Genomic DNA, 15,659 nt, shown 5'->3' on the forward strand with positions numbered 1-15,659 from the left:
CTAAATATAACCCCAGCAGCACAGACATTGAGAGAAAATTGTGAGCATGGGGACCATGAGAGAGGGTTGAACGGGAGGGGAGAGGAAGGGAGAGGAGCAGAGAAAAATGTATAGCTCAATAAAATCATTTATAAATAAAAAACTATTTAAAAATTTTCATACAATGTATTTTAATTCCAATTTTCCCCTCCACAACCTCCTTCAGATTCTTACTTCTTCCATACCCATCCAACTTCATGCCCTTTTTCTCTTACTCCCAAAAATCTCCCAAACAAAATCACAATTAAAATACACAAAACTAGTAAGAGAAAAATAAAAAGCAAAACAAACAAAAACTAAAAATGGAAAAGGACGATATTAAGGAATCTCCCTTTGAAACCATCTATCTAAGTAACTCTTTTATATTTAATCCAAACTTAGTTTGGAAATGGATGCACAAGATTAATAATTTATTAATTTTCATATGTATTAGGAGAATCCCAGACAGTATTTAAAGTGTTTACTAAAGTGTTTTAAAGTTTATTTAAAGTGTTGACATTGATCTTCCCTATAAGGCCATTGTATGATTACTAGTCAAATCCTCATAAGTCTTCTTTTCCCCTCTGTCAGGATCTGTCACACATCAATCTGGAACTTCCCTAGGATGGTGGCATCTTCCCAACACGGTCTTCCTGAAGGCATCTTTCACCTCTTTGTTCCTTAAACAGTAGATGGCTGGGTTGAGGAATGGTACGATGACAGTGTAGAGCACAGAGATGATCTTGTTGTAGTTGAAGGTGTACATGGCTCGAGGCCGTGCGTAGGTGAAGAGAGTGGAGGAATAGTAGATGACAACCACTGCCAGGTGGGAGGTACAGGTGGAGAAGGCTTTGTGGCGTCCCTGAGCAGTCGGGATCCTCATAATGGCTACAATGATGGCAGCATATGAGGAGGCCACAGCCACTAGAGGTAGCAGAATCATCACCAGTGCTAGCAGGAAGTCTACTAGCTCTGCTTCTTCTTTGTCTGAGCAGGTGAGGTTGAGCAGTGGGGAAATATCACAGAAAAAGTGGTTGATGAGATTGGGCCCACAGTAGGACAGTCGAGAAATGAAAAGTAGCTTCATCATGGAACTGAAGAAACCACTTCCCCAAGAAGCAGCTGCAAGGCGAGTGGCCAGGCTGGGAGGCATGAGGCTGGGATAACGAAGGGGTTCACAGATGGCTAGGTAGCGGTCATAGGCCATAACTGCCAACAGGACACATTCAGTGCAGGCTAAGGCAATAAAGAAGTAGAGCTGAGTCATGCAACCTATGTAAGAGACTCTGCCGTCCTGGGTTAGAAAGGCTCCCAAGAGTCTGGGAATAGTAACATTGATATACCATAGTTCCAGGAAAGAGAGGTGACCAAGGAAGAAGTACATGGGGCGATGAAGGCTCGGGGTGAGCCAGATTGTAGAAACAATGAGTATATTCTCCAGCAATGTCAACAGATAAATTGCAAAGAAGAAGACAAAGAGGAGCAGTTGGAAGGGTGGCGAGGTAGGAAAGCCCACCAAGACGAACTCCTCCACACAGCTTCCACTTAAATTTCTCATAGCGTCTGTCCACTTGGATGCCTGCAAAAGCAACAGGATTAAAAAGACTAAAACATAGGTGTGTCAAAGTCAGGACATCCTCAAACAGATTAGCAACCTGCTGACGTTCAATGTTTCCCCATATCTTCATTGTTTCCCCATATCATCAATTCTTGTTATATATTTCCTACCTTACTTTACTACTGAGTTTCAAGGAAAAAGTTCTCAGACTTGAAGATGCTAGCTGGTAACTAATGACCTCAGCTACATCAGGTGTTCAGCGAAGGCTTGCTGAGAGACTTCAGAAGGAACTTTGGTATTTTGAGTATTCGTTTTCAACAATACTTAAAATCTATGAGAGGCTCTTTTCTGTCTTTCCTCGGGAACAATTGCAAGATCTCAAACCCTAGAGCACATTCCACAACGTTTCTCAATGTTTCATGAATGAAATAATGAAAGGACACCAAGGGGAATCCTTGGGGCTTGTCACTCAAGAGAAGTTGACTAGGAGGTCGTGAGAACTCTGTGATTGCTGGAGCTGCATTTCAAGACAGCACAGCAGGTAGTAGGGGCTTGAAATGAATTTACTGCAAATGGAAAAATAACCCGGTGCGCAGACGAGGCATCTTCGGAAAGAGCTTCAGTTTAAAAAAAAAAAGTCTTTCTTTCCTGTGCCAGAATCATAGTCTGTCATTTCTAGAACTAGTGTGACTGGATGGCTACGCCAGAGTGGCGATACCTGTTCTCCCAACTATCCAAAAGGGTGAGGCAGGAAACCTGAAGTCAAGAGTTCAAGAAACTAGGTTAGAAAACATAGATTTTGTGTTAAGTTTCGACTCTGCATGTTATATCCACATGGGCACATGAACACACACACACACACACACACACACACACACACACACACACACCCCACACACACGAATACACGAGTGTGCACACACTGCCTGGAATACAGTTAGAGCTAAGCTTGTTAGGAAATTGACATAAAAATGCTTTGCCTTTTCTAATCCCTGTTCCTTATGACTGTTACAAAGGTTTTGAGAGTGTGATTGAAATAAATTATTTAAATTAATAATTACAGAATATAGAGACTGTTCTGAACTAACTAGGTGCCCTTACATCCAATCACAAGAGACTTTTAAAGAAAACAAACAGGAAATCTGAGGCCTACCTACAGATGAGAAGATAACATAAAGACAGAACTCTGGGGATTTGAAGATGTGACTGGTCTTAAAGACCAAGAAACAGCAGCAGCTACCAGAAGCTGGAAGACCTGACAAAGGAACTATCGTATCAGAGCGTCTGAAAGAATCCCAACTCTCCTAGCACCTTGATGTTTAGAAAAGTAGTGTAGATATCAGACTTATAACATGAAGGACTCTGAGAAATAAATATCATCCTGAGCCACCAAATCTATGTAATAAAATGGTAGCCTACAAGGTCAAAGTTCATTTTGCTCAAGTTAACCATTCTGCTGTGCATCCCAGGTCTTCTATCAACACTGCCAGAGACCTGACATCTCTTAGAGACTGCTGAAAACGTTACAAATCTGGATTATATTAGCGTCATATACTCGACACGATCATTTCCATGATCTGTGGGATTTATGTGTGTCACATTTCTTCCTCAAATAAATTTGAAAATGTGATACACCAGGTTGTTAACCATTCTAAGCAGACACTTAAATAGTTAAAGGACCCTAATCCTAGCTCACGGGGAATACTAATCTAAATGAAACCACTACGTCACCTCTCCATCTATTTGAGGTATCTAAATATTGATGCTATGGTATCCATTAATACCTGTTTTAAATTATGTAAATTAATTCAAATAGTAATAGCAACACCCAGTATATCACAGGATTTGCAATTCATGATTTTATATAAATATGCAATTCTTTAATTGATTTCTCTGTATCTATCTATGTGCTCTTTTGTTTCTGAACTTTTAGAATTACAAGTGCTTCATAAAGTGTTTTCTCAACGTATTGCATAATTAGTATACATTTAGCCCAAACAGTATAAATATCCTTAAGCTTGAAAAATTGTATTAGTCACAATATTAAAAATTTATTGAAAAGCTATCTTCTTTTAATGTGGATTGAATATTTTTGTCCTTATATGCAACCATGACTACATATTATCTCAAATGAGAAAGATTCCAGCAACAATTCTATTCTGGCATCTCACTGTGGAACTCTTAAACACCGAGAAAAATTGAATCCCCCAAAGTGACACTGATGGCTCTGAGAATGAAATTTGCTTTGCTATGGCAACAGCACCAAATTGTTTCAAATTTTTATTAGTTATATGCAGCAATTACACAGTAATCTAGCATCAGAACTATTAGTATTGATCTATTAGCTGACAACTCGATTAGCTCACAGAAGAATTTGCTACCTCCTTCGTTGTTTCAATTCTGATTGACCATGACACTAATTTACACTCAGGGGCACTTTCAGACCATAATACTCAAGCTATGCCTGTCCTAATCAAGAAGAATAAATTGATTTTGAACAGGAAAGTTGGAAAGAAAAAAAAGCTCTTCTTGAAGCAGATTGATTTTAGGAAGTACTGCTGAGGAAGTTGGATGATGAGGTTCATACTATTTCCTACCTCGATCTTGGGGGTAAAATGTACTCCCAAATATCCATTAAACTTAATTTGGAAATCAGTGAAATAATGAACTAGATACTTTGCTGAGAGTTAGTACAGGCTGGCAGGCCCTTCAGAGCAAGGTGAATAAGTTCAGATGCTGAAGAAGCCCGAGTGAGGAGAGGTTTACTAAGAAACACGCTTTTATTGTCCCATCCCCATGTAACATCAAACACTGTTCCCTGTGATCAGTTAGACACTGTACACAGCAGTGTCTAAGATGCAATAAGCTCCCACTAAACATCAGCAGAATGAATCTTTCCGTCCTCTCCTGAGGCTGACAACAAAATCCTGCTGCTATTCAGTGTGGTCAAGGACATTTCCTCCAGCCAAGGCAAGTTTGACATGAGTTGGGTCATGTTTTCTTCCCTTTTCTACAATCTGCTTTGTGATGAGACTGCCTGACATAGACTCCTAAGTACAGGATTCAGTTTGCTTCATTTGCTTCAGGCTGTTTGGGCCCCATGGTTGATGACCTCATGTTTAGATGTGCCTTTTTTAAGAATCTATTTCCTCTTGCTTCTGGGAGTGCCTTATTTCTTCCCGTTTGTACTCCAGAACTTTCATGATATCAGGGCTTCACCATGCTATCAGAACATGACAGGACAGAGCAGCCTGACATTTTAACCAACATGTTGACAATATCTTAAAGTGCACTCTTCTCACTTGGTGTCTTAAATTCTAAGTAGAAATTAATAGTGAGGTTTATATGTGTGTGTGTCAGAGAAACCCTCCAAATACATTCCCTTGTTGAAGGTAATTTGTCCACAGAGTGAAACAATTTGTTATTTTATAATAACTTTGTGATTCCATAAGCATATGGACCTGAAAATATAAAAATGTCTCTTGATTCAATTTGGCTATTTACATCAGCAAACCTGCCTAAATTCCTAACCAGCCCCAAACTCCTGCATGCTACATATGGGAAACTTTCACAGGCCATTTCTGGGACTCTGAGGATGCTGTTGCATGAAGATGTCCATGCTGGGACTTCTGAGGATGTCATCTGAAGACACACTATCAGATCCCTCCAACAGAAACAGTTTCCAGAGAAAGCTAAGATCACCTGATTTCCAATTTCCTTCAGTTCTTCTTTGGATAAACACAAAACAAACATTAACTGTGTAATCAGTTCTTTTGTTCTTCAAGACAGGACTATAGGGAACGGGGACATGGATCACTGAGTAAAGTGTATGTGGAGCAAGTAGAAGAACGTGAGTTCAAGCCTCTAGGATCCATGTAGAGCTGAGAGAGCACAATGCTTCTGAAATTTCAGTGGTGTGCCTTCAGAAAGGTAAGTGTAGGCAGGGGCCACCCCAGAAGCTCATAGGCGAGCTAGATTGGTGTTTGCAGCAGTGAGCAACAAACAGACTGTCTCAAACAAAGCAGAAGGTGAGGACCAACATCAGAGAGGAGGTTTCCTTTGGCATACTTACATCCATAGTCACACACACGAGCACAAGCACACACACACATGAATGTACGTTATAATTGACTGCGAAAATATGATTATATGTAATTATTTATACACACACACACACACACACACACACACACACACACACACACACACAATGGCGTATTGTTAAACTATATAAAAAAGGGAAACTACCAGTTCATCAAAATGGAAGAAATTAGCTAGCACAGAAAGACAGACACTGAACGTGATCTTTTGTATGTGGAAGCTAAAAATGCTGATACCAAAGTAGAAGAGAATGAAATAGTGTTTGCTAGAGACAAGAAAGTATAGGGGAAAAGGGGAAAGAGAGAGTTTGGACGAGGACCTAACATGGTTTAACAGAAGCACTAGGATCTCATGTTTTACAGAACAATTGGCTGACTGTCATTTGCAGCAACCTATTACTTATTTAATGAAAAACTCTAGAAATGAGTTCAAAGTCTCCAAACCCAAGGAAATGTCAAAGAAAGGCTAATTATCCCTCTTTCATCAATTTTTACACATTTAAACATAGGTTCAAGTATCACCCCATATTCCATAGTATGTCACCATTGTATTCAGTTGTAAAGAAAAGAGATGAAAACATTTCTATATCTGAGAACATACTTACACTAGCGAAAAATGTAAAAACATTTTATTGCTTACCATTTCCATAGTTGTAAAAACATAGGTCTAAGGAATCACATCAGGGCATTCATCATGAGATGCTGAATAATTAAGATTTGCCAGAATTTAAGCAGCCTGGACACCAGGGAAAGTCAAGAGCTTTGCAACCTTATGAATGATCTGAGAACTGTAAGGACTGAAGAGGGGCTGCATAGTGACTCCTTTTCTTTGAGATGCTCACCTGGGTCTTCAGCTCTCTGCTCCACAGTCACTTCTTCTTATCCTTGGGTAGCTGTTAGGTGTGTTTTCCTGTTGCTTCTGGGCAGGCATGGCCTATCCAGGCCCCCTTCAGCAGACCTGACAATTCATGATGGAATTAGAGTAGTTTGTGGCAGGACAGGGCAGAAGCTGGAGCAGTTCGGGCCCCAAAGCCAACAGGGGTGAGAGTAGCCAGCTCTTATCAGCAGAACTGTCCCTCATCAGGGACATGGCCCCGTAAGGCATGTTGTCATGGTGACCCATGTATCTTCAACAAGACTGTCCAAGTCTCATGCCTCAGGGAGAATTTTTCCTAGGGAACAGGTGATAATGCAAGACCGAAAAGAAGACAGAACTGCAGCGAAATAGGGCACAACCTTCAAATGTACTGATTGCTTTTCAAATTCTGATTTCAAAGGGGTTGGAGAGGCAAACAGATATGAAAACTCAAGACTAAAACTTTGTTGAGGAGATTATTAAGGAAGTCAGAGCTGCGGATGAATGATATCTCAGAAACTCTGTTTGGGCTTTGAGGAGATGATCGTTTGCTAAATTCATCCGTCTTTGCACTTTACCATTTTTGTGCCTATTGGTTGGAGATGCACATTTTTTTTCCTTCCATAGGTACAGTCGTCACACGAGAAATATCGTTTCCTGATTATATTTCTATTTCCCCCAGATCTCTTTCTAGAGAAAACAGTGCTAGGACGACACATAGTATGGACCTCAGAAAAACTGCGGTGAGAGTGACAGAGGGGTCATTGCAGACTGCTGATGCCAGGCTTGAGCCAAGGCAGTTTAAGAATGTGATGAATTCTTTCTCTCACAACTCTGAATTTCCTGACTGGTTTCATAGGCAGGTGGCTTCTTGTTCTTTTTGTTTGTTTATTTGTTTGTTTTTGTTTTGTTTTTGTTTTTGGTCTGTTGAGGCTGTCCCAGATGAAGCATGTTACCTCTTTTCATGCTAAAAGTACAAATCATTTATCCCGCTATGGTAAGGGACGAGTCAGTTGCAATAAACACGTGTTCTCGATCTTCTCTGCAGTAAAGAAATCTTCCTATGACAGCAGAACAGTAGATATGCTAACACAATCATATACAGCATTGGTCCCATTGATAATAAGGAAGCTGAAAAATTCTTATCATTAAGCGAAGTGAAGCAGTATTATTCGGGTGTTTATTATGATGCTGGTGTAAATGATCTTAAGGCATTGCTAGTTTCATAAAATGCTAGTACATAAATTGTGTGAATTGCATACTTCTTAATGGCAATAAATGACTTACTGGCTTATTTACTTCAGCATAACTCTAGAGTGTATTTCTTTTATATATATTTTTAAAGCTAATAATGATAATAAACAACCATGCCAGTGGAGTTTGTGTGGTTTTTATATTATACATTTTGTCAATTTTATTTTCAGTGCTGGAGATTGAACTCAGGGCCTGAGACATGTTAAGCTTGTATTAACACCAAACTACACCCTAGTCTTTATTATTTTCAAATTTTCTTATACTTGAGCATAAAGAAGGTTTTATGTAAGTAATATGCATATTGCATCTGCAGCAGCCTCAGATAGCTTGTATTTACGATGTCTTTGATTGATCTATATCATGTAGGCCTGCAAAGACACTTAGAGTTACCTAATGGAATGTTTATCAGCAAATGTAGGCCTTGTTAAATCATACACAACTACGTACTTTTCGACAGATTAGATGGGACTACACAGAACCAAAGATTTAGAGTTTTATCTGAGGCTATAGTCCAATGGTTTTCAACCTTCCCAATGCTGTGGCCCTTTATTATAGTTCTTCGTTTGTGGTGACCCTACAGCCATAAAATTATTTTTGTTGCTACTTCATAAATGCAATATTGTTGCTGCTATGAACTGTAATTTAAATACCTGTGATTTCTGATTGTTTTAGATGACTCCTGTCAAAGGGTCATTTGACCCTCAAGTTGAGATTTGACCCACAGATTGAGAAATGTGGAAAAGATGATGATAACTCCAGGAAGGCAGAGGTGAAGCACAGGAGAAAATCAGTACTGACATATGAGTGCGAGGAAGAAGTTGATACACACCATCATTGCTTAGAAATGTTGACTTGGGTCTTAGATTTTATAATGTAAATGCTGATGCTTTAATAAATGTAAAGGACCATGTTTGATATGGTTAACAGAGGAGCAGAGTCAATGACAGAGGATAGGGAGATGAGGAGGACAACGAAAAGAGGGATAATGAGCCAGTGAAAGATGAATAAGAAAACTTTGAAAAAGCTACTTTGGCTGACAAAAAGGATAATTAAAAGATCAGAATTTATCCAAGAGGGGAATCACAAGATGCAGGAAGTGACAAGCGTCCAGTGCTTTGGAGGTTAAGGGATGACATTTTTCAAGAGGTGGGAGTGTGTGCAAGTGGGAGGAAGCACTTTCAGTAATGAAGCAGCAGAACTAATTTAATCTTTTTCCTTGAGGTGCAAAAAACACACAAATCCATTTTATTCGACATTCATGATGCCGCTCTGTGATTCCTACTGTGGGATTCAGTCTAGGATTTCCAGAGATTACCTATGTGTACTTACCTAGATCCTATATATAATAAATGGTCTCGTGGTCTGCCATAGACCTTTCCTCACCTTCCTGTATGATTAAAAGCATCTAAGATTATAATTCTGACACAATATAAGCAATATAAAGTCATCATTCTAGATTCTTTTAAATTTGTATTTTAAGGTATTTATTGCTATGTATATTATTTGACTGCTCTTTCCTGAGAATTTCTTTTTAAATTTAAATTGCCTTTATTTTATTATTTTTAATTTACTTTTTATTTTATTTGACGTGCATGGGTATTTCCCTGTGTGCATGCTTGTGTATACCACATGTGTTCCTGGTACCAGAGGAGGCCAGAAAAAAGTAAACCTTGGGCACACAGCGTATCTACAGTCTGAAATAACAAGACAGTAGGCAATAGCTTAAGCAAGATAGATTTTTATTTCCTTTCACATGACTGCAGTGGTCAGCTACTCTGCACCATTAGCCATGGCACCATTAGCCATGTTGCCTGGACTTCTGGAAGGTGGGCCACCTTTTATGTAATCACTATATAAAGGAAAGAGGGTATTTGCATCACAGTTTGGAGGCTATAACAACGGCATTGAAGGGTCCATCGAATTTGCCCCATGGTGGCTAGCACTATGGAAGGAACATATGTGAAGTGAGGGATGAAAGAGAGAGATAGATGTTGCATGGACAGACAAGAAATAGGAAGTGAGAGAGAGGCTAATACTGCTATTGGTATTGCTATACTATGCTTAGGGAACTATTGCATTGCAATAGGACATGATTCTGGCAAGATAAAGCATCCATCCATTCATGGGAGTAGAACTTCCATGATTAAATTAACTACACTAGGTTCCACCTCTTCAAATCCCTCCATATCAACTCTGACATACTGAAAAGAGGAATAAACCTTTAGAGCATAAATCTATTGGTCTAAGTCTTTTTCAAATAATAGGAGACTGTTTCTTCAGGGCATTTAACTCTGTCTTTTTAATTTTGAATTTACATTTTTAACATAGTCACTCCTTAAAATCAGCAAATAGAAGTAAATACATAAAACATTTATCTATATTTGTGTTTTGAATTTTCATAGGTGCCTTTATCTATAATACATTTATGTAAGTTTTGAATGATAGTTTATTGGTTATTAAAAATTTCATACCTGTATACAATGTATGTTGATCATATTACCTTCTACTAACTCCCTCCCAGGCCTTCTGGGACCTCCTAACACATCTCCCCTTCAAACATCATGCCTTCCTTCATTTTTAAATTAATAACCCAATATGTTCAATTAGTGCTGCCCACATAGGCATGGGTGTGGGGGCTATCCACTGGGACTTGAACAAGCTACTAGTGGTGACACTCCCAAAGGAATGTGACCCTTCCTCTCTTAACAGCCATCAACTGACAACTTCTTAGTTAGAGGAGAGGCCCTGGAAAATCCTGCCCCATCTGTGTTGGAAGTTTGATTGGCTTGGTCTTGAGCAGGCCTTCTGATCTTGTGCTGGTAAACCAAGCTCCTAGAAGTTCATGTGTGCAATATCCATGCCATGTCAAGATAGTAGCATTTCACATGTCTCCCCATCCTCACTCTTGAATTAGTTCTGTTTCCTTTTTTGTAATGTACTCTGAGCCTTGGATCAGGGAGGTTGTTAAATGACCCATCTAAACTTGAACAAATAGCATCATATAGTTTCTGTAGTTTGTCTGTTTCTTCCTTTTATTGAAAACACATTTTTTTTCTCACATAATATATTTGGATTAAATAGTTTCGTCTTCCTCTCCTCCTCCCAACTCTTCAGTATCTTCCTTCTCATCCAGACACACTCTATTTCTGTCTCTCAGTAGATAACAAATAGGCTTCTAAGGGATAATAATATAGTTAAAATATAATAAGTTAAAACAAAAATAACACATAGGATTGAACAAAACAAGTAAACAGAAATAAAAGAGCCCTAGAGAGGGCAGAAGAAACAGAGACCCACATGTTCACATTCAGGAGTCCCATAAAATTGCTAAGTGGAAGCCATAAAATACAATCCAAGGACCAGGGGCAGATCCATGCCAGCAACTGTACATGCTTCCTGAATCCCCATGAATTCATATAATTTTTGATCATGTTGATTTTTGTTTGCTTGATGTTCTCCATCCTCCTGGATTTTCCAATCTCTCTGCCTCCTCTTCAGCAGGGTTCCCTGAATCCTGATGGGAACGATTTGATGGAGACATCCCTTTTAGAGCTGTGTGTTTCAAGGTGTCTCACTCTCTGAGTATTATCTGGCTGTGGGTCTCTGTATTTGTTCCCATCTTCTGCAGGAGGAAGCTTCTCTATTGTTACTTGAACACTGCACAGATCTGTGAGTTTAGCAGAATCTCATTAGGAGCCATTTTATTGTGAGTTTTTATTTACTTATTTTTAGAACAATACATGCTTTGTGCCCTGGAAATGAGGGCAGAGAGCGGGGAGAGACCGAAGTAGATGGTCTAATAAAGAGCTGGGGATGAAACTACGGGACTGGTTTTGGAGGATGGAGGGGTATTTGCAGTTAGCTTACCTGTTTTACTGGCCGGAATTACCTGTGGGTTCCCAGGGAATACCAGTTGGAGTCAGTGGACGGGATAAAGCGATGTGTGAGGCAAGGGAAGTTTGGGGAAGAAGATCTGTACAATTCACTGAAGAAGGGGACAGGGGAGTGGAAGGGAGGCCACAGTAGATGGTCTGCTACAGAGCTGGAGATAAAACTGGGGAGCTGTGTTGTAAGAAATAGTTGAAGATCTCCAGCTAGCCTACCAGATTCCCTGGCTGGAGTTCCAGTTTCAGAAATTTGGTCAATTGTGAATCGCTACATTAACTACTATTCACCGTAAAAAGAAACTTCTTTGATTAAGGTAGTGAGCGTCTCTATCGATGGTCATAAACATAATGCTTAGAAAGCAGTTTGACAACATAGGGATTTAGTCAAACAACAGCGTAAACCTTCACCTTTCAAGTCCTAGGACCTCCTCCTTAAAAACACATTTTAGCAAGATTTAAAGTACTAAAAATGAAATCCCTCTTTTGCAACGAGTCTCTAATCCAATTCAATCCAATTGGAAAGTGCTTGGTTGCCCCATAGTTTTCACACAGCATAATGCACCAGTGGGCACAGCTTGGCTCTTAGTTAAGTATTATAGCATGTGATTTTTTTTTTTTTACTTATTTGTTAAATTTTCCAAGGCTCTAGTAAACACTGACCCTGGTTCAGATTATCCATTTCAGTTTCCACACACAAGAGTAAATATCCAAATTTTGGTCTTTTGCATGCTATTTTACTTAAAATAGAATCCTGCAGCTTCAATTCTATATTTAAATGCAACATTATCTACCCACATCATGATTGAGCAAACACTATTTATTTCAAGACATCTGCCTTCCTTGGATTGAGAAAACATAGCTTCAAAAGTGGAGATAAATTAAAAGAACATGACTTATACTTAAATGTTTTTAGCAGATTGATTGCAACAGAGATTGTGGCAGATATATTCTAAACACCAGTTCATGCAAAGGAAGAATCATCATCAATGACTCTACATGTGTGACAGGTTTTATTCATTATTTCATTTGTTTTCTTAAAACATCATATATGTACCATGTTCTTATACATAACTTATATACTTTATAGGCATTACAGTCAATTAACTGAAAAGCTGAGAAAAGCTTTCAAGGAATTTTGTAGATTTTTGTGTCTGAATTGTGAGTAAGAGGTCTCACTACTCTTCCATCGCACAATCTGTACAGGGTTTCTTTTTTTTTTATTCCTGACTTGCTTTACCTCGTATTAAAAGTTTTATACATTTTTTTACCTTATTGATTTTATCAAAAATGTTTTTTGGGCATCAAATACCTCAATATCACAGAAACTTTATTTGAACATTTATTTATCTTGGCAACAGAGAATAAAAATATATTTAAATATCAAACACTTTTCAAATCACAGAACATTCAGGTATTGGCATCATATTTATCCACATTAAATGTGTTAAAAGACTTCTCCCATACTTAGAATTTATAATTTAGAAGCTGTGATGCCACAGTTGGAGGAGGCCACTTGGCTGCTTGTTTGTTGCCCGGCCACCCAGACCCCTGAAATAATCACACAGAAACTGTATTATTTAATCCACTGCTTGGACCATTAGCTCTAACTTCTTATTGGCTGACTCTTATATTTTTTAACCCATTTCCATCAATCTGTGTATTGCCATGTGGCAGTGGCTTGCTGGCAAAGTTTCAGCATGTCTGATTCTGGCGGCGGCTCCATGCCATCCTCTCTAACATCACTTTCCTCCTCCCATGCTATAGTCCAAGCGAATTCTTTATTCATTAACCAATAAAATCAACACATAGTCAGAAGGACCTTCCATAGCAACTAACAAAGTATTTATTAATCAATCTGTGATCAATGTGGTGTGACTACTCAACAAGTGGGTTTGTGTATTTGAGAATGTGTGTCCATATGCCTATGTTTGTACAAATGGCCAGTTGTTGGGTTTTACACCATATATCTCCTACCAGAAATAGCTTTTCTACTGGAAAGTCAAACCAAATGCCTTTCTGTGCCAGAAAAAAATTAAGACTTTATCATTAGATAATGAATACAAATGTCAGTGCAGTGATCATATTGCTGCTTAGCATGCTGCATTTCTTTTCTCACTCGGGAATGAAAATGGATACCCAGAAATTGATTGGCAGAATACTCAGAGCAGCAGGGCTAGGGATAGAGATCTTCCTGAACAAATTTAGAAGGTTTACCTGGCAAACCTTAAGTGAAAGTCCCAATCACTTGCTCCTGTATCCAAGCCACTCTATGGAGGTCATAGAGCCAATGCTCCATGGATTAATGAACAACCATATATTAACAATAATAAGATTATTTTTTCAATACTACTATCTTCCTAATGATCTTTCTAAAAGCATTCTTCATATCCTTATTCCTGAGGCTGAATATGATGGGACTGAGGAAAGGGGTAATGATGGTGTAAGGAACTGCTATAAGTGTATCATCTCCCCCGGAGGCTTCCGGCTTTAGATAAACAATAGATGCAAAACCAAAGTGGACGATGACCACAGTGAGGTGTGAGGCACAGGTGGAAAATGCCTTTTGCTTCCCCTCGGCTGAAGGGATCTTGAGCACGGAAGAGAGGATGAAGACGTAAGTCAAGGAGATGAACAAGAACGTACCCAGCAAACCTGACACTGACATCAGAGTTACAATGAATTCTGTGAGGTCACTGTCTGTGCAGGACAGTCGCACAACTGCCCTCATGTGGCAAAAGAAGTGTCTGATGAGGTTGGGTATGCAGAAAGACACCCTGAATATCAGTGCTGTTTCTATTAGAGAAATCAAGAAGCCTCCAGCCCAAGCTGAGGCCACAAGTTGTCCACATGCAACATTGGTCATAAGAAGAGGATATCGGAGGGGATTGCAGATGGCCAGGAAGCGGTCATACCCCATCAAGGTGAGAATGATGCAGTTTGTTCCGCCAAGGCCCAGGAAAAAGCACATCTGCAAACCACAGCCAGTGACTGAAATGCGCCTGTCTCTGTCCAGCAGGTCCGCCAGCATCTTGGGGATGATAGTCAGGGTGTAGCAGGTCTCAGAGAAGGAGAGTGCACTGAGGAAGAGGTACATAGGGGTGTGGAGAGATCTGTCCACCCAAGTCAACCCCATTATGGTCAGGTTGCCCGCAAGAGTGAGAATATAGAGGCAGAAGAAGACCACAAAGAGGAAGGTCTGTACATGTGGGTAAGCGGAGAAGCCCACGAGAATGAATTCCTTCAGGATTGTTTGGTTGATTGTCATTTCTTTGGTTACTGAAATATAAAAAGGAAATAGACAAAACTTTAACCCTCCTTATTCATTAATATTTTCAAATGAAATGCATAGTGTGGATAAGAGAAATCATCAGACTTACAACATACAACCAATTTTCTATTTAGTTTAGTAAAACTCAGCCATGTATATAGAAGATGTGATTTCCTAATTATGCGTTCATTTATGTCTTCAACAATAACTTAATTATGACTTGCTATGTCACCAGAAAGTTTCTTTGTTCTGGCCTTAAAAAAGGTTGACTATCAATTAAAAAGCCTAATGCCATGTATGGGTGACCTCTCTTGAGCTGTTGGTTCCTGGGGACACAGAGACCTCCAAAACATTGCAGGCTATTGCCATTGCTCTTGTGAACATCCAGAACTTGATGGTAAGACCCTATTGCTAAAGACACCACATAAATAGTCATGTGATTTTGGGAAATCAAGGTGATACTAATCTGAAACATTCATTCATATTGACTAAGTCTTAGAGTTCTAGAAAGTTCCATTGACACAATCAGTGAGAAAAGCCATCCATCATTGGGATCACAATAATGACTGGCCTTGAAGATATACTAACTGTTGCAATAGTGCATCAAGGTTGTGGGAGTAACAAATTACTTTATAATTGGATTTAAATCTTGCTTTAAGCTGAAATTTATGCCTTGTACCTGTAAGTGGGCCCAAACTCATTGACAGGATAAGTTATA

General features: G+C 39.2%; 2 protein-coding genes across 2 annotated transcripts; both read right to left on the minus strand.

The window, feature by feature from the left end:
- Nucleotides 1-622: 622 nt before the first annotated feature.
- Or6p1 (olfactory receptor family 6 subfamily P member 1) lies at nt 623-1,576 on the minus strand. The gene has a single exon (XM_048436378.3). It carries the CDS (start codon nt 1,574-1,576, stop codon nt 623-625), a length of 954 nt encoding a protein of 317 aa, XP_048292335.3.
- Nucleotides 1,577-14,005: 12,429 nt separating this feature from the next.
- LOC148121991 (olfactory receptor 10X1) lies at nt 14,006-14,938 on the minus strand. Its single transcript, XM_087905976.1, has one exon. It carries the CDS (start codon nt 14,936-14,938, stop codon nt 14,006-14,008), a length of 933 nt encoding a protein of 310 aa, XP_087762102.1.
- Between the last annotated feature and the right edge of the window lie 721 nt (nt 14,939-15,659).

Source organism: Myodes glareolus, chromosome 5 (assembly GCF_982192425.1).
Source record: "Myodes glareolus chromosome 5, mMyoGla1.1, whole genome shotgun sequence".
Taxonomy (NCBI): domain Eukaryota; kingdom Metazoa; phylum Chordata; class Mammalia; order Rodentia; family Cricetidae; genus Myodes; species Myodes glareolus.